This window comes from Dipodomys ordii, unplaced genomic scaffold (genome assembly GCF_000151885.1).
Source record: "Dipodomys ordii isolate 6190 unplaced genomic scaffold, Dord_2.0 Scaffold12, whole genome shotgun sequence".
Taxonomy (NCBI): domain Eukaryota; kingdom Metazoa; phylum Chordata; class Mammalia; order Rodentia; family Heteromyidae; genus Dipodomys; species Dipodomys ordii.
Genome location: NW_012267228.1, coordinates 21,778,185 through 21,803,144, shown reverse-complemented (window position 1 = coordinate 21,803,144; position 24,960 = coordinate 21,778,185). Strand labels below are relative to the sequence as shown.

The window sequence follows — 24,960 nt, the reverse complement described above, 5'->3', positions numbered from 1 at the left end:
ATTAGCAGGTGTTCAACTGCATCCTTTCTACTGGGGAAAGTGATTCCATAAACTTCATATGATTCTGAGAAATGTACCCATTAAAAGTCCTGATTGAAAAATAAAACAGCTGAATTTCTCTCCTATAATGCATAACCAGGTCAGACCACGCCAGTCCATCTCCCTTACAGAAGAGTCTAAAACTATAAGATAAATCCTATTAAGGGAAAGAGGTCAACTTCAAGAAAAGACAGTCAAAATTAAGTTCTGGACAACAGGGACCAGACGGATCATAAGACCACCACAGGTTTGTGTAGCCTTGCCATGGTTCAGGCAGCAAGGAGCCTGGAGAATCAAGATAGAGGCAGCAGCGAACAAGAAGCAGCCTGAGTGAGGTGTACACGCTTGAAACATATACATACCTTCCTCACCTGAAAATCTAGGATGGGGACACAAAGGACATCCACTTTTCTCCATTCAATTTCAGACTTTCATTGCCCATGAAGTTCCTATTTAATTCCTTCAGTGACAGGTCCCACCAATCTATCATCCAATCTGTAATAAAAAAAATTCTAGGACTTGGAACGTAGTCCAATAGTAGGACATTTGCCTAGCTTGGGTGAGGCCCATAACCTACAGTACCACAAGAAAATAAATTGAGAAGAACAAAGGAGGAGGTAACAATACTTGACAAGAAATGTACTCATTATCCTGCTCATGTGACTATAACCCCTCTGTACAGCATCTTTACAATAAAAGAAAATATATTGAAATAAAAATGTATGTCTCAGCTTCCAAAACTAAAAGTAAGGTTGGAAGAGAAAGGGTCTGACACTTTTCCCTATGGCACTAATGACAGGAAATGCTTGATGACCCAAAACACCACCTCAAGATCACCCTCAAAAATGAGCTAGTATCTGAGACAAACCATGTGTCTTGGATGGTAAGTTAAGAAGGGTGCCAGTCACACAAGGCTTGTCTTCCAATGAGGATTGGCAGGTTCTTCACTACAAGATTCTAAACACTGGAAACAGATGCTGGTACCATAGAAAATGAGGAAATTGACCAAGAATCTCATTTGTTCTTGCTGTCAAAGGCCATGGCAAACTAAAGTTCTAGCAGGTTCTAGCACAGAAACTCTCACACGTGTAGCATTATACTCTCACAACCAAGGACAGGTACAGATTTATCTGGAAATCTTTCACAAACAAAGAGAGAAAAGAAAGTTCCAACTGAGCAATTGCTGCTATGTGCATATCTCTGAGCACCATAAGCTGCCAAATTAAAAAAAAATGACAAGAAAACCAATGTGTCCACCACAGCTCAAGAGAAAGAACAGTGAGATCATTTCTGTACATGTCTGCAGGAGTCTTTAAGCTATATAACAAGCGCGCACAGAGAAGAGCAAAGATGTGCTCGGGGCAATTTTAAGATCGCTATTCTAACTTTAGCAATAAGGATATTAAAAGAATGCTTGTGCACATTTTTATTTGTACAGGAAGATTTTAAAAGAAACGGTTTTGAGAAATGAAAGATCGTCAGATCACTAATAACTGTCGTTTCCTGAACAATTAAAGGAATTCACAAGATTGCAACCCACTCAGGAAATGACAAATATTCCTGATTTTTATGGAAGGACTAAAAGGGCACTTTTATCTATAGCATCTACTCTGTAAGAGTCACTGTGAAGTAAGAAAACTATTTTTATTAGTCTTTCATTTATTTCAAGCAGTACTCAATGCGGCAAAGACCTGAAAACAGAAAAGTTAACGTGACTCATTTAAACGTACAGTTTTTAATTTTCTTTCTACTGAGGCTGAATTTTCTTTTAGTATATATTTTTACTGTAAAGATACTATACAGAGGGGTTACAGTTATATGAGTAAAGTAATTAGTATATTTCCTATGAACATTGTTACCTCCTCCTCTGTTTTTTCTCCTAGGCTGAATCTTAAGAGTAGAGTTCCCATTGCAATACACATATAAGGAGAAATGTTCTTGAAGATGCCTACTCCAGTTCTTCACAAACCCACTTTGTAAGGCTGTTCTCCATGCATCATTCCTACATTGTTTGGTCTAGTAACATTCTGTATACGATGCAGCTGTCAAGAGACATTGTTCTTTTTAATTACTAATTCAATAAACCGTTGACAAATGATTTGTGTAAGATAGTATCTGGTCAGCTAGCAAAGTGTCTTCTATCCTTATATTCCACATTCAGACTGTCTACCAATTCTGCCATGTTCCCCCTCATGTTAGAGCTCCATATGCTCTTCTGAATAGCAATCCACAGATCAATACACTGTCTGCTGGAAACAACAAGACATAACAAATGAATAATACTATTTACAATAAAAGCCCCAGTCTCCAAATGGAATCCAGTCATGTTCAAATTCATTTTTCATGCTCAACTCAAGTGCTCAGGTAGACACAGCCCAATGCAAGGGGAAAGAAACAAGTATTAACCACAATGGCTCAAGTTCATTGAAGCCACAAACAACAGCTGACCTGCATTAATGTGCACGAATAAAAGATTCTCTGCAAAATTCTGAGGATGCACTCTCTAAAATGATTCTGTTCTCCTCCCTAAAGAACCTCTGAGAAGGACTTTTAGGTAACAGGAAATTAATGGATTAAAGACATTTTGACACATTCTTCTGGAGTGTTGTACCACAGTGGCCAAAGCCTATTCAATCGGCTTTAAACACTGCTGGCAAGAAACAGAAGTGTTTGCTTTAGGTGGCGACAAGGAGGGACTGAAGTAGCTCTCCTGAGAGTGAAGCAAACAGTTCTGTTTCAAAGCTTATCTATGGTCTCCAATCAAACAGTTCCTTTCTTACTTCTGAAAACCAGCAAAAAGTCATAAGAAAACAGGGTAGTCAGAGGCAGCAAAATGTTAGTTAAGGACAAGAACTCAAAGATAACATTTGCATCTCATGAGTGGTCACCTCAATACTGCTTTTACTCAGAATCAAACAAAAATAGAAAATAGGAGCTTCTATTTTGTCTGACTATGTCAGTATGCTGCCTGTAAATAAATATAAAGTTTTCCACTGACAAATTAACATGCTTTTAGAAATGGAAAAGGCATCTTTACCCATAGGCCAATCTATTCATTCCTTTAAGACAAGCCACCAAACACCACATAATTTTAACCAAGAGTTGTCGCTGACATAGGGAATGTTGGTAAAATACCATTTAAATAGGATTCTGTAAAGTCTAAGACAAAATGGTGACAGGACTTGGCTTTGAGAATGACAATATGAAAAGACAGGATTTCAGTAGACCATTATCATGCCGTTCCATTCATTACAGAAGTGAGTATGTTTCTACTATTCACAGTTTCACTTTAAATTCAGTAACCATAGTTCTGTGGGGTGCTAAGAAGAAGAAAAGAGGTCTGCAAAAGGAAGTTCTACTTGCAGGAATGCATGCTTTTCTATGCAAACAAGACTACACATAGTCCTGACATGAGGCAGACTGGAATGAAGTGTCTGGCATGGTGCCTGGACCAGGGTATGAGCTCAGTAATCAACATGTGAATAAAGAATCAAGAGTCACAAACAATGAGGACAGATTCTTTGTTTCCTAAGAGGGAGGGTAGTTATCAAAGCATCTTAGTTCAAATGAAAAGGATGGGGAATTCTGTAACTCAGGTACAAGGGTGGCAGAGGAGAACTATGATAAAGTGAAAATATGCCACAGCTTTAGGAAAGAAGGGGAATGAAAGACAAGATAATAAAAGTCCTTAAAACCTATGCTAGAGTGTGAACTTTTCCTTCAAACATATGGAGGGATTCCTCAGTGGGTTGCTGAGTGATGTGTTCAGAGCAATAGCTTAGAATGAGGTGCAGCCTAGAGACAGGGAAGCGCAGAAACACTGGATGGCCCATACCAAAGGGTTAGGGCAGGGCAGGCAGGACAAAATGCTGGGGAAAGATAAAAGCCTACTCCAGACACATTACCATTTATTTAACGAAATGTTAGTGGACAGGGCTATCCACTGATTGAGTTACCAAATCTAAGGACAAAAGGATATGGCTTTTTGCAAGTAAATGAGTGGCTTTAGTAAGATGCTTCTCACAGCTGAAACCGAACTGAGTTTACAAAGGTAATATAAAATAAAAAGTTACAAAATTAACGCATAAAAAAAGGATTGTCTGAATACATTATCCACTGGCCCTAGAACCATTTTCAACACTGCAGATATGAAATAGCCTCACAGAATGCACAGAGTGTATTGATTACAAATATATATATATATATATGTATATATATATATATATATATATATATATATAAATCATGGCTTCTTACTGCTAGTCTCAGAAAGAGCTGGGTCCTCTTGCTACTTTCCTAATAAGCTGCTTCTTTTAATAAGCACTCTCCATGTCCTTGGCATTTACTCAGGTAACTGGTACGAATTCACTTATAAAATGGTGACCCCCAGAGCCACTGATGGGAAACAGACACTCGTCAATCCCACCCTGTGCACTGAAGCTACTTCCCCACGAGAAAGCATTGCCCCTTTCTCTCATGTATGTTCAGCGCTGGTTTGAGACATCATGAAAAAAATCAAGATGCTATCAAGATACGGAATGAGAAAACTCATAAAGCCAAGTTCATTGCATAAATTAGCCATTTTGAAAATCAGTACATCTCTAAGACCTCACATTTTCTGAGTCGCAGGTAGTAGAATTTAGACATCTGCGTTGACTTTTTTCCTCCCAAGTTCCCATAGTTCTTTGTTAAAAGTCAATTAAAACTGTCCCACGGAGGGGGGGATTGGGGGGGGGAAATGACATTTAAACTATAATCTTTTTCCATCTCAATTTATAGTTAGTAGGATTTTTTTAATCCCTTGGAAAAAGACAATGACAAAAACTACAATGTTTTATTATTCCAAAAATTCAACTTATACTGTTATAGGCATCTTCGTAAATCATCCTCCTTCAGCTTTTATTTTCATTTATTTTATAAACAGAATATCGTACTTTTCTAATATTGGGTATTTTGATTCAACTGTATCTTTAATGGTTTTTAAAAAAAACCTTAAAATATTACAAAGTAAAATGATACATAACATTTTTGTTAGCTTATAGTTTGATATTTGTTTTTGTAAATTTATAAAACTCAGGTAAATTTGGACTCAAAGAATTTGGCACTTTAAGCCAGGCCTGGTGGCTCACATCTATAATCCTAGCTACTCAGGAGGCTGAGATCTGAGGATCACAGTTTGAAGCCAGCCCAGGCAGGAAAGTCCATGTGACTCTATCTCCAGTAAACTATTCTGAAAGAGCAGAGAGTATTGTTGTAGCTCAAGTGCTAGATTACTAGCCTTGAGCACAAGGGGGCTCAGGAACAGCACCCAGGCCATGATTTCAAGACACAAGACTGGCAAAAAAAAAAAAAAAAAAGAATTTGGCAATCTGTCATGCAATTGTGATTTGGTAAATGTTTTCTTCTTATTGTGTTATTACTATGGCTGAGTATTCACAAGGCTCTTTCTTAAGTATTTTTAGTTTATTCAATGAAAAAAATATAACCTATCCTGAAAAAATTCTCAGTATACTTGCACATTCAGAATTATTACAAAATCATTTCCAAACCATGTCTCTGCACAGAAAAATACATATTACCTTAAAATTTGAAGCTTTGTTCTCATTGCCTTTTATAAGAGTAAAGAAAAAAAACTGAAAATTCAACAAAACCCTTACATACACAATCATAAATGATCATATCAATCACTTAAAAATAACTTCTCCAAGTATTTCACAATCTCCTATAACTTTCACTGTAGAAGAAAAATAAAGCTCCTACTGAAGTCAATAAGAAAAAAGTTTTTCCCCACAGATAAAATAACTCTTCTACGACTACTACTGTCCAGACACTGGACAATAGTCTAAACAGGAGTTTTACCCAAGAGAAGATGTCATTTCAAATCCCATCATAGGTGATTTACAAGTTAAGATGAATTGAATCAAAACTCATAACTGAACAATCTCCAAGAATTAACAAAACAAAGCAAGTCTTAGCTTGTAATATAATATCACATTTCCATATGGCAAAGTTACCATGTGAATTCTACCATTAAAATTCACAATGAAAAACATGAATCCAAAGTGCCAAGGATATTTTACTGGGCCAGTTTTAGAAACACCTATTTACACAGCTCCAGTAGTAAAAAGGTCAAGCGAAAATTCACCTCCGAAGCCCTGGTTGCTAAGCAACTCTTTTCAGAAGTTCTGCAACATTGATCAAGCATATTACTGGTGCCACCAACTGGATTCAAAATAAATGTGAATAACATCATACCTGGTCTCTCCAAAAAGGAAAAAGGTGAATTCTTACCTTTTTCTAGACATTGGAGACAAATCCTGCGTTCATTTTGTTGATTAGGCACAAGGGTTTTTCATGCCTCTTAAAAGAAAAGGATACGACCTGGAACCACAGGTTTCCTGTTCACAAGGGCAAAGGAGAGTTCTGTTTTGAGAAACACCACAGATGGCTTGATGAGATGCTGGCCGAATCTAAAAGACATTTTCTCAGATGAAATCTGAAATAGAAGACAAGATAGGAAGTAGCCATTTGTAAAATTCAAATAAGAAAGAAACAAGTTCATGGACTACTTTAAAGAAAGAAAGTTCCAATACTAAAGGTTCTTGGTTCTGAAGAATTCCTTGATGAGGATTGGTGACTCACATCTGTAATCTTAGCTACTCAAGAGATTGACCTGAGGATCATGGTTTGAAGCCAGGCAGGAAGGAAAGTCCATGAGACTCTTACCTCCAATTAACAACCAAAAAGCTGAAGAGGAGATGTGGCTTGTGTCAGCCTTGAATGAAAAAGCTAAGGGACAGTGTCCAGGCTCTGAGTTCAAACCCCAGTACTGGTCTATGCACACACAAGCACACACACATGCACACACACACACACTCACACACACACACACGCGTGCACACACACACACATACAGATGACCTCTTTTATGTTCATCATCTTTATGTTCCTCAACCTACTCCATTCTCCCTACAATGTTGCCTAGACTGCAGTGAGTGTTTTCAAGCAGAAGCTTGGACATGCACTGACAAAGCAGCCCTGCACTGTTAAATCTCTTCACATTTCAGATTGTTACCTCATATCCACAAAGTCCTATTTATTAAGCACTTACTTACATCCATTTGTCATCTCTGCTAAGCTGAAAATTTTCATTGTTAGGTATTGACTATAAACCTTCTAATTCTTAAATGCTCCTCTCAAATGGTTTTATCTTTGTTTATATAACAGCAATTTAGCACAAGTACAAACACTGCCTGACCTTGCCTACAATTACAAAAACATACACATACTCCCCGAGAACTATTACGCGTCATTTGCAAAATTAAAAAGAAAAGGAAGGAACAAAATAGAGTTTGAGATGAGAAAAAAAATCCTGGTTTATAAAAAGGAAGATACAGCAAGGTGCATAATTGTCTCAAGTTCCTCTTTAGTGAATGATTTTCCATTCAGTGATGGCTACACATGACAAAGCTACTTTCCAAAAGACCCTGGCACACCCTCCCTAGAGAAATTACTTCATTTTTATAATTCATGAATAGCCTACAGAACTGGTAAGCACAGATAGACCTATAGGGGAAAAAAGAGACGGGATCGTAAAGAAAAGAGATGGATGAAACCAGGAAAATGATGGGTATTGTACCAAATACACCAACAAATATAGGATCATTTAATAAGCCAAATGTTCAGAGCAACATAGAAGGCAATGAGAATCACATGTTATCTACTAAATGTTATCTACTATAGAGATGCTTCCCCATGACACATTTCAGGTGAAAAAAACTAAGCTGAGATTTCAATGGTACAAATGCTGAGCTTTTGCTTTATTTATTTTTATTTTTTTATTTTTATCTTATTTTATTTTTTTTGTCAGTCATGGGGCTTGAACTTTGGGCCTGGGCTCTGTCCCTCAACTCTTCAGCTCATAGTGCTCTACCACTTGAGCCAAAGTGCCACTTCCGGTTTTCTGAGTGGTTTATTGGAGATGAGAGTCTCATGGCCTTTCCTACCCAGGCTGGCTTTGAACTGTGATCCTCAGATCTCAGCCTCCTGAGTAGCTGGGATTACAGGCATGAGCCACCAGTGTCCACCTGTTTTGTTTTGTTTTTAATGCTGGTTTTTAAAATGAAAAAAATGAAGGGTCAATAAGGTTGTCAAAATCTATCTCACCAAATGGTTCTGAAGATATAGCCTCACCTGTGAACCTATCACAAAAGGAAATTCTGTCTTTATTTTAGACTTCACTGATTTTTAATGCATTGTTGCAAAGAATCCTTATACTATTAGATTTTATCTTTGAGACTTCCTAACTGATACTTAAGATGAACCTTTTTTTCTAACCCATACATTCTCTCAAATAAAATGTTTTCTGCTTTTATTGAGGCAATTCTTTGTGCTAACGATCATATTCATGGTTGCCCCAGTCTCTGTCTGCTTGCTTTCCCTCTCATCACTTACTTTACTTCATCAGTTTCTTGAGTGTGGGATTAAATTTCTAAGTACAATCACAAATCAATGGCAAATCCACAAATTACTATTATGTATGTCCCAAAGCCCTTTAATTACCGGGATACTCGTGGTACTCTTTGATCTTACTCATTTTCTGTTTATATTTGACAGCTCAGCCTTTGTTCATCACCTCATTGGTTTTTTTTTTTTTTAAATAAATGTAGCACTTTGTTTCCTGTCCATTGGAGAAGTTGCCTGACAAAGTTAGCCCTTTATGTTTAGGCCACTTCTTATCTGAATGTGTTTCACATGTTTTATTTCATCATTTTATACATTTCACTTTTTGTTCTCCTTCCTACTTGCTTGGTTTTCTTCCATAGACAGGAGAACCATGTACCCTATTTTTGATACCATCAAAAAGTGCAGAGATACCTTCAATTGATTATGCACACCCTATATAGAATTTAAAAGTACTTTAGTGAGTTTTTCTAATCATTTACTCTACCATGCTCCTACGCTAGTACAGTCCTTTCTTTTCTTTCCATTCCCTTCCCCTTCCTTCCTGTCTTTCTTTTATTTCTTTCCCTTTCTCTTTCTCTTTCATTCTTTCCTTCCTTTCTTATACCCTCCCTCCCTCTCTCCCTCTCTTCTTTCTTTGTCAGTGCTAGGGCTTGAACTCTGGGCTTCATGCTCTATAGCTTGGTTAAACCTCCAGCCTTTTTCACTGTGTTTATTTGTTGCGAGAGCGTCTCACTTTTTGCCCAGCCTAAAGCTGTTACTGCCTAAAAAAAACTAAAAAAAACACTAAATTCCCTATATGCTCTTATTCCTCACATTTTATGCCTTCCACAGAATTATATTTTACTTATTTTACTATGATACATTCTCAAAAATTATTATCCAAACAGTCTATATTTGGCAAACTGTGAGAGTTTATCTAGGACAGTATCTTTACTTCACCCTCCCATTTAAATGCATAGCCAGTTTTAGTAAGTTCAAAGTTGGCCTGTTTTAACACTTTAAATATTCCTTTGCCTTCTTGTAGTCTAAATATTCTGTGGAGAAAAGCCTTGTGACAATTTTATACTTGTTAAGTTAGTGTAGGATGTTAGTACTTTCAATAAGGGTCTCTGTATTAATTTCCTGAGACGATAATATATATAAAGCATATAGTGCTGTATCTGGGCTAGGGAATCTAACCCAGTTAGACCCTCAGACTAGTGGTAGCCAAGAAATAGATAATTGTGTTGATTCACTTCAGAAATGGAAATTCTTTATAAACTAAACAGAATTAGGTATATTAACAAAATCCAACCAGGTGTGTATATGTGTGAGAGAGATGGTGTTCCTTAAAAATAATTTGTTTTTCTGGTACTGGTGGCTCACACCTGTAATCCTAGCTATTCAGGAGGTTGAGATCTGAGGATCGAGGTTCAAAGGCAGGCTGGGCAGGAAAGTCTGTAAGACTCTTATCTCCCATAAACCACCAGAAAACTGAAAGTGGTGCTGTGGCCCAAGTGGTAGCCTTGAGCTGAAGAACTCAGGGAGCGTGCCCAGGCCCAGAGTTCAAGCCCCACGACCAATGAAATAATAACAACAACAACAATAAGAATTTGTTTTTATTAATCAAGATGCATTGCATCCATAACTTATTTGTTAAATTGCCACTCCTTTTTGCAACTACTTAAAGATAATTTAAAAAACCTGTTTTATATTAAACTATTAGCCTCCATTGTACTTAATGAATCTCTCATCTTTTCAGCCAATGAAACGTACCCTTGTTCTACCTTCCTACCATAGCTTATACATACATAACCCTCTCTACCTCCTATTCTCTGCCTCTGCCTCTCTGACTCCCATCATTCTCAGCAGTTGGTGGCATCACATTAGTTTTAGCACTTTGTCTTCAAACTTAATTAAAAGAAAAAAGGTAACAGAAAGGTGTTTACTACCCACGTTTAATTTTGTGACTCAGTGGATTTGATCAGTCATTTTCTGATGGGGTGGATAAGCCACCTGCCTTGTAGCAGAATATAGTTCAATGACCACAGTAGCAAATGTAGTCCTTCAAATTTAAAATGTCCGAACCATTAACACCAGGAGACGACAATAATGTAATTCAAAGTAGATCAGGTTTCTTCCTGCTTTGCTTTCAAATGTTATGCTAATTTTCTTGTAAAGATGCCGTAGAGAAGGGTTATAGTTACGTGAGTAAGGTAGTGAGTGTATTTCTTGTTGAACATTGTTACCCCCTCCTTTGTTTTTGTCTGACTATCCCTTCCCTCTCCTACTTATCCCCCCCTCCGAGAGTTGTAAAGTTCATTTCCAACATAGTGTCTTGTGAGTCTCATTGTTGTAATGGGCCATCCTGTGTCCTTGTTTCAGCATTTTGTTATTCCCCTTCCCCTCCCCAACTTAGACAAATGTATATACAAGATGCAGGTACCAAAATCAAATCTAGTGACAAGAGGGGATAGACCATAGGGGGAAGAACATACAAAAGAAACAAAAAATTCACACAGTACATTAAAAACAACAATGACAAAGAAAAACCTCTTGTGTCCATACGGTGGGGTTCATTTTGCTTAGCATCATCTTATATGGTCATATGTACACAGTTTTTGACCTTTTCTGCTCATCTGATAAGATTATCCTAGACATGTGCTAATTATTGCAAATAAGGGAAACCATGTAACTGCCAAATGCTTTACAATTTCTTCTAGTGAAAAAAAAAAGACAACTCTAAAGATTTCTATGTGAAAAAGGACCTATTAGATCATTTAGATCCAACCCTCAGATTTCAAAGATGCCAAGTAAACCCAACAGGTCAAGGGTCTATTCAAATATGCTTGGAATCTTAGTGACTCTCCATACTCTTTTTAGAGGGTACTGTTTAAGGGTTTCTTGGAACTTTAGAAGGTTTCAAAGACCCCAACTTAAAAATCTGATTTAAAGATAACTGTAGCACTTTATGGGAGGTTTTGGTGCTAAAGTTACAGAGTAATACTATGTTTTAAGATAGCCAAATGATGACTCAGAATATAAGCCTATGTTTATTACTTCCATCTTGTTTTGTGGAATAGAGACCATAAATATGAATGGCTTGAGGATATAAAAGACCCTTCAAACCCACATGACCCAAATTTGACAAATTCAGGGCTTCCAGTACAATGTGAACAAGTTCATGAAATGCTAACAGGTGGGCAGGAGGAAACCTTTTCATCCTGTCATGGCTAATCTTTTCCTTTCTCTGGCAAATCATTTCTCTGACACACACACATTTTATATATATATATATATATATATATATATGATATATTTAGGTACAAATATATCATATAAATTACATATATTTATATATAAATATCTATCATAATGTGTGTGTATATATATATATCAACCATCGATGATCTAGTATCATCAGTACCCAAAATGTGGTATGCTGACTATCAACATCTACATCATCTGCAAATAAGTCATACAGATTCCGGAGACCAGCACAGACTTATTGCACTGGGAGGAATTCAAGCTTGAGGAGCAAATCTAGCACTAGTCCCAAGTCATGCTTATTAAAAATCATCTTGGAAGTATCAAAGAGAACAGATTCAGACTGTGATATAGCACAATGGTAGAGTACTTGTCTAGCATAGAGAGGTTCTGGGTTTGATCTCCAGCACTACCAAAAAAATAGTCTATACTGAAGCTGGGCATGGTGGCACACATGTGTAATCCCAGTGCTAAGTAGGATTATGCATGTGAGTGAAGGCGGGCCTACATAGTGACATTAAGGCTGGATTGGCCTATATAGGGAGACACTGACTTCCCTATTCCCACCAAAAATATAGTATAGATTCTTAGACTCCATCATATCCTAACTCCACTGGAATATCTACAATGAGGAGGCTGACACAATTCTGAGGTTAGGAAAATTTGGATGCCAGTTGTTATCTCCTATCCCAACTAGTATATGAACTTGGGCCAAGTTCCCTGCTTCTTCCAGTTTATGACAGTAGATTACAACAGTAGCAGATCAGGAATACACAATAAGCACCAAATAGTATTTAACAAGTGCTAGTCATCATGCTGATGCGTTTTACCCTGGCAAAAAGTAGCAGCAAACTTTAATAAACAAACGCTAGATGCCAACTAATTTGCAAGTTAACACCAATAAGTTGCTTGGCATACTGCTAATCACAATGGTGTGCAATAAACAAAGACAAACCATGAATTTGATATTGTATGGCTAAAAGGTAAGAACTACTTCTCCATGTTAGAGGTAGAGCAGTGTCGGTTGGGTCAAAGTGCACTGTGCGAATGTATGCAAATATCACAAAGCCTTTCATATCATAAATATATGCTAATTCAAAAGGTAATCTTAGGAAAGAAGTATATTGTGGAGATTTATTTAAAATGTACTACAAATGCATCTGATTCAACTAATGAAAGATAACCGCTCACGCTGTCATGTTACTTTCACCCTAAGTGATTTATACATGCTACATATCCTTATCCTCCTCCTACAATCCTAGGAGGAACGAACTTCATGGATATTTCTGCTTCTCTCTGATTACTTCTCTTGCATCAATTCCTAGATTTAAGAATCGCCATGTTTGAAGTGTATTAAACTTTCATGGCTATTGACATAAATTGCTAAATAGCCCTCCAAAAATGTTTGTTTGTAATAAGTTATAATCAACAGTCAGATAATCAATAGTAGGGAGAAGGTTCATTTTCATATAACTTTGTCGTCACTAGGCATTCTCCGATTCTTCAAATTTGTAATAAATATTGTCATTACTTAGGAATCTAATATAGAGGGAAAAGACTTCTCAATGTCCCATCTAAAGCAATCTACCATGAACACTAATATCTCCTAGGCAACAAGGAAGTCAGACATGACAGAGAAATACTTTCTTCTGGTAAAAAGAATTCAAGTGTGCATTACATTTTAGCTTGAAAAATAAAAATGTTTTTCCATTATAGCTATGGCTGTTAAGGTATGCTATGTAAAGCAATTGGCTATTTTTATACTCTGACATGACACAGTGAATGGCAAGAATCTAGAACAACCCTAGAAGACATGAACCCTTCTGGAAACCACAGAGCCACAATCCTGGACATTATTACTGACTGAGGAATGTCATATACAAACAGGAGATTCAGTTACGAACCAAGAATGCAAATGAGCTTGAAACGTTTCTGAAGCTAATGGATCCCAAGATTAATCCAACCTGGAAAAAATGACCCATCATCTAACTGAGGAATAGCAGTCTATTTGGCTGGCCAGGCCCTTAAGCGTATGTTATTGATGACTCAAAAAAAATCAAGACAAATGAATGGCTGGAGACGCACATTAAAGTTTTTAAGATTTATAAAACATTCTTTACCTCTAGATATGTCACAAATCTATAGACATAGGAATGTCTTAAGATTCCCAAGAGAAAATGACTAGACCAAGACAAAGACAATTCGCAGTATTTCCAAATGTAAGCCAATAAAAAGAGCCTGCAGCATGCATATATATATATATATATATATATATATATATATATATATATATATATATATATATATATGGGAAATTTTTTTAAAAAGAAACTACTTTTAGTAATTTATATTAAGTCATCAACCTATGGGTGACTAAGAAAAATTTTCAACTGCTAACAAGTCAAAGAAAATCTTGAACCTCAGCTAGTTGAAACAAGAAACACATAGGGATTTCTACTGCCAAGCACTATTTTGAGATCTTATTTCATAAGCTACCTCTTTCCCCACTTGCTACATTTATTTATTTACAGTACTGCTTGTGTTTTCTATTTGATCTCCTTTTCACAAACTCCTTCCCATTCTCCTACAAACATATTCCAGGATTGCCTACTCTCCCACACGCCATCATTTATTTAATCACTCAGAAATTATATATTTCTGATAGTACAAATATTATGAATACTGTCATATGTAAAATACTGTATTAGGAACAACATAACCACGTGGGCCTCTATTCTCATGGAAGTGGAATTATAATGTAGAGAAATTACAAACCAATCCACAAGCAAAAACAGTTCTGATTGTGATTAGAAAGAAATAATCAAGGCTTAAGAATAAGTAGTGACTTGGAGTGGAAGAGAGTGTGGATTCAGGAATAGGAATGTAACATTTTACTTGGGACATAAATTATAAGGAGCCTAGCATATATAACTACTTGGGAACAAAGGGCTCTAGGTGGGGTAATGACAAGTATCAGGCAAGAATGAGTTCAAGGCCTTGAGACCTAGAGGAATGGCAAGAAGAGCATAGTAGAGGAATCTTGGAGCAAGCAGAAAGGTATAGAGGTAAGGAGATGTGTTTGAATGACAGGTAATGAACACATCATTCCAAGGTCTGTTTGATGTTTGACTTAATAAGTGCTGCATTATACTACCAAATATGCTAAGCTACAGTGTTCAGAATCCAAATCTAATTTTCAGAAAAGATCTTGCACTTTAAAAGTTATATTAGGGGCTAAAAGGCATGCCCATCTCCTACACCCCCACATTTCTTCTGTAAAGAATTTTTAAAATTGAGATATTTACTTATCATAAGAAATACATCTATTTAAATTGTGTAATTCAATGAGTTTAAGTATGTTCACAAAAATTATGAAACTATCTCCATTATCTAATTCTACTTTTATCATCCCAAAATAAAATAGCCATCTTATACTTTGTGTCTCTATGTACTTGCCCTGTATGGATATTCCATGTAAGTAGAATAATATAGTATGTAGCCTTTTGTGTTAAGACTTCTTCTGCTTGGCATAATGTGTTCAAGGTTCATCCATGTTGGTACCATGAAACAGAACTTCATTCCTTTTTTAAGAATGTATGATATCCAACTGAATGTATGTCTCTTTTAAAAAAAAATCTGTTTTACAGACATTTGTTTTTAAAAAAATCTGTTTTACAGACATTTGTTTTTATTTTTTTTGACCATTCTGAAAAGTGGTATAAAATACTCAGGAATAATTTTTTGGATGGAAATTGTTTTCAATACTCTTGGGTATACATACACTAAAGGGTGAAATTCTTCTATATCATATAAAAACGGATTTTTCCCCTTTGTGAGAAATTGCCAAATTTTTTTTCCTACCTGACAGTTCCATTTTACAATACCACTATTTATGAATAAAGGGTTCACTTGCTCCACACCCTCACCAATAGCTGCAATACTCAAGAAATTTTGATGGAATTGGCCTGGCTAAGACCTAGACATCAGACCTTTTGCTTTTGTTAATAAGGGCTTCCTGGTAACTCCGCTCCGCAGTGCAGGTCAAGAGTCCTTAACTCCCACCAGCTCCTTTCAGTTCCTACTGAATGTTTATACTGAATCCCTCTATATCCCCAGAACACGTTTCATTGTTGCCAAATCTCATGGCCTTTACTCTGTAATTGACTTCATCTATCAAGAGAATTAAAAAATAATGATCTTGTAATAGTTTTATTTTTGAAGAATACAATGTAAATGCAAAGATAATTTGAAATCTTGTATATATAAGAAAAAAAATCTAGATATTACAAGGGAAAATCTAGAAACTATGGATGATTTTCCTCAAAAGTAGATTTGGAACCAATTCTATCTCCTTTACATACATTTAACCTCCACTCCAAGTATGGACTGAAGAAGCTATCTGAAGGGTTTGTTTTCCAGTTTGTATAATGGGAATCATCAGTTCCTTTCTACTCCCAGTGATCATGGATCTTTTCTCTTAAACATGTCCACTAGTAAAAAGTATTGTCCTCATCCAGGTTCTTTTAAGAGAAAAAGTATATTCAATGAGTAGCATATAGGAGCAGCATGATTTGTATGCTTTACTCTTCAGCTTGACCTTGGTTACTGAGTATAGGCCATATCAAAAAACTGAATATCATTCAAAAATGTATAATTTTAATGCTGCAATAAATATAGTTGGTAGCTTTAGTGTGCTCTTGTTTGTGATCATTTGAGTAAATGCCCAAAAGTGGGATTGCTGGGTCATAGGGGAGCTCTATGTGGAGTCTTTTGAGGAACCTCCATACTGCAACAAGTTTATACTCCTACCAACAATGTAGTAAGGTTCCCTTCTGTCCACATCCCTCAAGCATCTGTTGTTATTAGAGTTCTTGATTTTAGCCATTCTAAGTGGGGTGAGGTGGTATCTCAATGTTGTTTTGATTTGCATTTCTTTTATGACTAGAGAGATTGAGCATTTCTTCATGTGTCTATTGGCCATCCTTCTTTACTCTTCAGAGAAGTTTCTCTTTAAGTCTTTAGCCCACTTATTTATTGGGCAATTGTTTCTTTGAAGATTTGTTGTTGGGAGATTTAATTTTTTGAGTTCCAGTTATATTTTAGATATGAGACCCTTGTCCATTGTATGGCTAGTGAAGATATTCTCCTAATCCGTGGGCTTTCTATTGATCTTGCTAGCTATGTCCTTTGCCATGCAGAAGCTCTGCAATTTTATGCAATCCCATTTGTCCAACCTTTCTTTGATTTGTTGTGTTTCTGGGTCTCTATTAAGAAAATTTGGGCCTGTGCCAAGGAGACTGAGGGTTTCTCTTATTCCATCCTGTAATGTTTTCAGAGTGTCTGCTTTGACTTCAAGGTCTTTGATCTATTTGGAGTTGATTCTGGTGTAGGGTGATGGAATCAACCCAGATGCCCCTCAGTAGATGAATGGATCAAGAAAATGTGGTATACATACACAATGGAATTCTATGCCTCCATCAGAAAGAATGACATTGCCCCATTTATTAGGAAATGGAAAGACTTGGTAAAAATTATATTAAGTGAAGTAAGCCAGGCCCAAAGAAACATAGGTCCCATGGTTTCCCTTATTTGCAATAACCAATGTATGTCTGAGTCAAGCAGAAAAGATCAAATAAGTTGATGTTAGGGAAATGAACCCCAAGGTAAGTATTCAAATGTTTTTGTTCTTTCATGTAATTGTTTCTAACATAGTTATAAGATGATTTCATTGTTGCTTTGTATGTCCCTCCCCCACAGTATAACCCCTGCTTTCACTGTATTTGATGTTGGTATAATTTGTGGAGGGGAAGGAAAAAAACAAATCGTTTAAATAGGGATACAGGTGGACCCATTGCAACAATGAGATATACAAGTTGTTATGTTGAAAAATGAACTTTACAACTTTGGTAGTGGGGGGAGGATCGGGTAGGGGGAGTGGGTGGGGGGTCTGGGAAGGGATGGGAAGGGAAACAAAGGAGGAGCCAACAATGCTTGATAAGAAATGTACTCCTTATCTTGCCCGTGTAATTGTAACTCCTCTGTAAGGTATTTTCACAATAAAAAAATGTATAATTTTAAATGACTTATGCCATTTAAAACAATGTTTCCTGTCAAACCAAACACAGGTATTAAATGACTGTAATATCAGCATTGAATCCTAAAACCTATTGGAAAACCAACAGCCTCTGTTTGTAGGCAAGCTTCTTTGAGAAAAACAGATACCAGGATAAACAAGGAAAACATCTGCTGAACTTTTCCGTTTCACAAAAGCTGAGATTCATCTTCACTTAAAAACTAACCCAATTCATGTGTTCATGAAGACTGATCGCAGAGGGCAATTAAGGAAGAGATATAAAGGTAGAAAATCAATAATGACCTCCACCTAAAGGAGCCAAATTCTCCTCTTGTTGTGACTTATACCTTTTACCACAAAAGTCAGAGATGCTCGTCTCTCTGTACTTCATGATGACACAATAGATATGTTAGGACAGTAACACAAAATGGGTGTTAAGAGTCTATGTGGTAATTCAAAAATCAACTGTAATCCTCTGGAAACCAGAACTACAGAATAGCATCTTTTCTCAGTGCATTGGGCATCTTATTTTTTAAGACCCTTAAATGTTATTTAAAAAATAAAGGAGTATCAAAGTCCAGCTATATAAATTGTGTCACATTTTAAACATTAATGCTGGAAAAAAATTAAAATTCCATACACAAAATAATAGAAGATGATTACTTTCTCGGCACACAGGAAAATTCATTGCACACTTTTGATTAACATGAAATGTCTGTACTTTATGTGGCAAAGTAATGCTACTCATGAGTTTTTGCTAAAAGAGAGAAGACTAATTATAGTGTCAATTACAGCTATGTGTCACTTGTAATCTATAGACTCATTTCTATTTTAAGTGTTCTACCATACTCAGCAATTTCTAATTATGTTAGTCACAAGATGATTACATGACTATTAAATTTATTGTTTCAAAAGTATATACCCAAAGTGGTACAATAGTAGGGCAAGTTAAGAATGAAATAATGAACGCTGCCCTTCAGTTTCACTTAGTAACTCACTTAAGGACAACAAGATATACACGAGGCCTTGAACCTAAGGCCATCTCAGATCACCCATCCACTGGGCTTTCCAAAAATCAGAGAAGACACTGACTCAGTGAAATCAGAAAAAGCAAAATCATAGCCTCTCTTCTTTTTTTTTTTTTTGGTCAGTCATGGGGCCTGAACTCTGGGCCTGGGTGCTGTCCCTCAGCTCTTCAGCTCAAGGCTAGCGCTCTACCACTTGAGCCACAGAGCCACTTCTGGCTTTTTTCTTATGTGGTGCTGAGGAATTGAACCCAGGGCCTCATGCATGCAAGGCAAGCACTCTACCACCGAGCCACCTTCCCAGACCCTCTTCTTTTATCCTTACTAAACACTAGCATAGACAAATCCAATTCCTACAGCGATAAGAAAGGTTCTCACTCAGGAGTCTTGAAATTGATCTCTTCCACTGCACTATTTTGTATTATAATTTTAAAAAACTGAACAAAACATGAACTTTCCAGCAGAAAAAGCTGGAAGTGGAGCTGTGGCTCAAGTGGTAGAGTGCTAGCCTTGAGCTGAAGAGCTGAGGGACAGCGCCCAGGCCCAGAGTTCAGGCCCCACTACTGACTTAAAAAAAAAAAAAACCAAACTAACAAAAAAGCATGAACTTGCAACAGACATGGCAGTTCTCTCATAGAATCCTAACTACTGGAGAGAGTGGGAGAATCTCTGTTTAAAACCAGCCCAAGCAGAAAAATTTCACACGATCCCCATCTCCACCAGTAAAAGCTAGAGCTATGATTGGGTTCATCTGTCATCCTGACTATATGAGAAGTACAAATAGGAGGAGCAGAGTCTAGATTAGCTCAAGCATAAATGTGAGACTCTATCTCAAAAATATTCAAAGCAGAAAGAGCTGAGAGTGTGGCTTTCCCAGTGCAAAGCCCTCAGTTGAAATCCCATTATACCAAAACAAATCAAATTGAAATTAGTCAAATGTTGACCCTGGACCTGCCATCATGAATTTTGCATCCCAGAATTATCTAGGGTTCCCTACAATTCTGCTCTTTCATAGCCTTACAAATGCCTTCCCATTTCCCCGAATCACAGATAGATAACAGTGTTCATTGGCTCAGGAAGTGACAATGGCAGGGGTTTTTTGTGTTTATTTTTTTTCCACGTGGGTTTTTCATTTCTCCATCCTCTCACCATGCTAGGCACTCGTCAGGGGATCTCCAACCCTGCCCATCTTATTACCTCTTCATTCTATTTGTCACCATTTGGAAATGCAAAACTTTTAATTATTAGCTTACTCTTTTGAACAGTAATGAGACTCCAGCTGCCTACTGATGAGCAACGTGGAACACTAACAAGCCTGCAGACAGAGACCCACACCTGAATCCTGTCACATGACTCCATTGTTGAAGCCAGGTGGGATGCCTCTGTCTGCAGGCAAGCTTTGGCAGGAGAGCAGGGTGGCTATTATGCATTCACTTTGGTCTTATGATTCACACTGACTCAAAACAGCTTTCCTGTGTGGTTGCACTCATTTACATACTGACTATTACCTCCCTAATAATAATACCATACTGTTTCTTCCTTTGTCCTCTTCTTCACTTGTATCAGGGCTGTCTAGGGCTGAGATTTCTCAAAAGGAAAACTAATTGGTCATGTTTTTACTACTACTTTAGATCTGGTAACCTCAAAGGAAAAAATGAGTCTCTTGCAGCCATCAGGTGATCTGTTTATAGACAAACCTTCCTTGAAGGGGGTGGGGGAGTAAAGTATTGACTCCACTCACAAGGTGCTAGCTAAACACTAATTGACATCTATAAAACTTTGCCAGCACCTAACAAAAGTCAGGAGATAGAAAGGGAAAGATGAGCTGCTCCAGCTCAGCCCCAGGAAACAATGACAAAGATGTCATCACAGTTAATAAGGGACAACAGGAATGACTGAAAATCTCTCTTCCTGGGCATGAAAACCTTCCTTAACAGCAAGAACCTTGTACCAAAGGAGATGAATAAGCATTGAGTACTCAACATGTGCTAAGACTGACACTAGGCACTTGACCTGTATAAGTTCATTTAAACACACGTGTAGTGTAGTTATGCAAAGAAAACAAACCCATAGAAAATCAGAGACTTCATCAAGGTCACTTTTGACTAGGTAAAAGATTAAAACAAAGTAGCCACCGAGCACTGCTTTGGGCTAGGCAGCTACTCCACTGTGGAGTAGCTCACCTTGAAGGTGACAGAGGCTGATGGTACAGATAAGCAACAGGGGTGTCACATGACCAACCATGCAACTCCGCTAAAGTCCTCAGTAGCTACTTTCTCCTAAACACAATGAAGTACCTATTCAGGGCAAAGGTACTCATCTTTTTCAGTTTTATATGGCAAAAAGAAGTCATTTGTAAAATAGTGCATAGGGTGGAGGGGAGGGACAGGTATCAGTATTTTCTTTTGGTCAGTTGTAGAGCTTAAACTCAGGGCCTGGGTTTTGTCCCTGGGTTTTTTTTTTTTTTTTTTTTTTTGCTGAAGGCTAGTATTCTACCACTTTAAGACACAGCTCCACTTCAAGGTTTTGAATGGTTAATTGGAGGTAAGAGTCTAGGGGATTTTTCTTTGCCTGGGCTGGCTTTGAATCATGATCCTCAGATCTCAGCCTTCTGAGTAGCTAGGATTACAGGCATGAGCCACCTGTGCCCAGCTAGGTTATCAGTATTTTTAAATGCCTGCAGCAAGGACACGGATACTTCCCACTGATAATGAGAGTGTAGAGACAGTTTAAAAAGTTGTGCACAGGCTTATTTAAAAATCAGCATTTGTTAATCATAGTAATGATTAGAGCTAATATTCTCAGAGCCCTTCTGATAGATGAGACATTATGTCAAATGCTTTATGCAAATATGTCCCTTAATCCTGACCGTTGCCTTGCAAGGTATTTTATCATTCTGATTTTACAAAAACAAAACAAACCACGGAGAACTGAAGTCATTTGTCCAAGTTCAAATAGGAAGCAAAGAGTGGAGTTGTGATTTATTTGTACCCAGGGTATGTGAGAGTGGCCAGCTCTATACTAAGATCAATATATATACACATCACATGCTGAACTTGAATTTAAATGATCACCCAAATGTCTGCATACTGGTAGATGATCAGTAACAGAAGAATATTTTATATATATGTACATATTATATATATATATATTTATGTAGATATATGTATATCTATCTCTATGTATATATGTATGTGTGTATTCAGGACACATGAATATACATATACCTATACATATATATACTATATATGTATATGTGTGTGTATATATATATATTATAAAATCAGGACATAATGTCAAGAAGGAAATTCATCTTCAAGTGTAGTTCTGCAGTTACCACGCTCACAGACCCTTCCTGGTTTGCTGAGTATGTTTACTCAGCACCCACAGGTTGGTTCTGCCAGGTCTCATGGGGCCAAAGGGGCAGGCAAAGGGCACCATCAGGCTATCCTCTTTATGGTTCGGTCTCATTTGCTCTCTTGATTGGCTCCTGACATCAGAGAAGCCCTTAAGGAGGGAGCAAGTCTACTTTCAGTGTGTACTGTTGCTATCTGTAATTTGTGGCAACTCGCAGTGCCAAGTGGGGCTGAGAAGCACAACATAATAATTAAAAGGCTGACAAACGATCACTAATTAAGTATAAATGTATTGCTGATAAATGGATTTTTCGTCCAAGCAAAACAATAAGGCGTGTTCTCCCAGCAAGAAAGCTCTGAGCTCTGTAGACTCAAATACGCTGGTTTTTAAAAATCATATTTCATATGGCAGCTATTCGTAACCCATATATTTGAATCTTCAGTTAATGATAAACACAAGGAAGGGTCATCCTGTTTTGAAAAACCGACAAACAAAATTTAATTTTCTCCCCCTCTTGCAAAGTTTCCTCTCTGTTGCAAGTGATCTTGTTTGGATGACCCCTGTTCCAAGAACCCTGCTGGGACAGAGCCTTTGTTGGTACAACTTAACTCCTACCTTTGTAGTCCCTGCCTTTGTGTACCACAGCACAGGCTCCAAGCAGCACTGGGACTCGCTGCTGACAAGACAGAGGCGTGCAGTAACAGCCCTTGCCCTGTGCTGCTTTCTAGCAGGAAAACATACCCTCAACGACTTTCCTGTCATCTCCCTGACCTGCTTTCCTGTCTGGTACTCACACATGGCCGCAAGAAGCTGTTTCAAGGTCCAGGTCAGAGTTTTGCTCACCAGGCTCCTTAGAGTTCTATGATGACATTATTCACTCCTCTGACCACAGAGTCCAGGGAAAACATTTCCTTGCCTGAGCTCAGAACTGCAGTGAAGAGAGGAGGATGGATTGATAAGCTCTCTGTCTGTCCAAAGGACCCATGCTTGACATGAATGCCATAGCTTCTGCCTCCTACGGTCAGGAGAGACATTGCAAATCAACTAAGTCATGTTCTCAGGACCTGCTTTTTATATGTATTATTTGTTTTCTTGTGGTGTTAAGGATCAAATCTAGGCTATGTTACATGCTAGGCACACTGAACTATATCCTTAGCCCTAACGAATGAATTGAGGTTTTGTTGTTACTATTGTTTTGTTTTCTGGCTTTATCAAATAGGATCTCACCTGGCAGCCCAAAGTGGTCTAAAATTCAAGGTTCTCCTGACTTAGCTTTCCAAGTGCTGGCATGATAGGCATGAGCTATTGCTGTAAGGTATGTCAGATGCAAATCCAATCACAAGAAAACAAAGAAGCCCCATCTTTAGAGGCCAAATGGGGAGTCTTTATTAAAAGGCCAGTGTCAGCAGATGGACTCTTATCTCAAAGATCTGCAGCCCAGAATAGAACTTACACAAAACTTTTCAAGACAAAAATCTACATGCTGGGGTAGAGACCAAGCCTTAACCAAAGCAGACCTTATATGGACATACTCAGGTACCAGCAGAACTTTTCTTTTCCATCTAGGGAAGATACACCTCAGCCTTTCCATCTGGGGAAGTCTTAAAGGACAATCAGAGGCAGGTGGTTCAAGCCATTTAAACCTTTCCTACGGCTAGGACATCTACATTTCTCTGAAGCAGAGTTCTCCTAACTCACCTTGAGCTAGGCATCTGATCCAGTGAATGGCTTCTCTCACCTCTAGACTTTTCAGCATTGGGTGGAAAGCTCCCTCCACCCAGCAAGAGGCCCCAGGATGGCTATGAGAAGTTCCTTAGATTCAGCCTCTTCACTTCACTACCAACACCCTTCTTCTTCTTTTTTTTTGTCGGTCATGGGCTTGAACTCTGGGCCTGGGCGCTGTCCCTCAGCTCTTCGGCTCAAGGCAAGCACTATACCACTTGAGCCACAGTGCCACTTCTGGTTTTCTGGTGATTAATTGTAGATAAGAGTCTCACAGTCTCAGGGACTTTCCTGCCTGTGAACCTACCTGAGCAGCTAGGATTAAAGGCGTGAGCCACTGGGCCCTGGCACTAACCCTTTTCTTAAGAGCTTTTAAGATAGTTATTACCAATGACTGGAATTGCCACGTGACAAGACAATCCTATTTTTTTTTAATCTCAGTTGTAGGCTGTAGAAACTTCCTTTTTTTTTTTTTTTTTTGCCAGTTCTGGGGCTTGAACTCAGGGTCTAGAACTGTCCCTGAGCTTCTTTTGCTCAAGGCTAGCACTCTACCACTACTTCTGGCTTTTTCTGTTTAGGTGATACTGAGGAATCAAATCCACAGCTTCATGCATGCAAGGCAAGCAATCTACCATGAAGCCACATTCCCAGCCCCTATAGAAACCTTTCATAAGAAGCCAGGCGCTGGTGGCTCACGCCTGTAATCCTAGCTACTCAGGAGGCTGAGATCTGAGGAACGTGGTTCAAAGCCAGCCCGGGCAGGAGAGACCGTGAGACTCCTATCTCCAATAAACCACCAGAAAACCAGAAGTGGCGCTGTAGTTCAAGTGGTAGAGCACTCGCCTTGAACTGAAGAGCTGAGGGACAGCGCCCAGGCCCAGAGTTCAAGCCCCACGACCAACAAAAAAAAAAAAAAAAGAAAGAAAGAAACCTTTCATAAGAGCCTTGAGATGTTTCCATCCATTTCAGATTAAGGATTGAAATACCATGTGTTATCACAGACACAAACACACAAACATACATTATTCTGAA

The 24,960-nt window shown here is 37.9% G+C and overlaps 1 protein-coding gene across 5 annotated transcripts in view; it reads right to left on the bottom strand.

The window, feature by feature from the left end:
• Nucleotides 1-24,960, bottom strand: part of Fhit (fragile histidine triad) — a 1,339,970-nt gene that overhangs the window by 741,224 nt on the left and 573,786 nt on the right. For all 5 annotated transcript variants that reach the window (XM_013010313.1, XM_013010314.1, XM_013010312.1 and 2 more), the window contains one exon: nucleotides 6,418-6,535. In XM_013010313.1, the coding sequence (XP_012865767.1) occupies nucleotides 6,418-6,520 (103 nt within the window). In that variant the 5' untranslated portion in view covers nucleotides 6,521-6,535. The remainder of the gene's footprint in view (nucleotides 1-6,417; nucleotides 6,536-24,960) is intronic.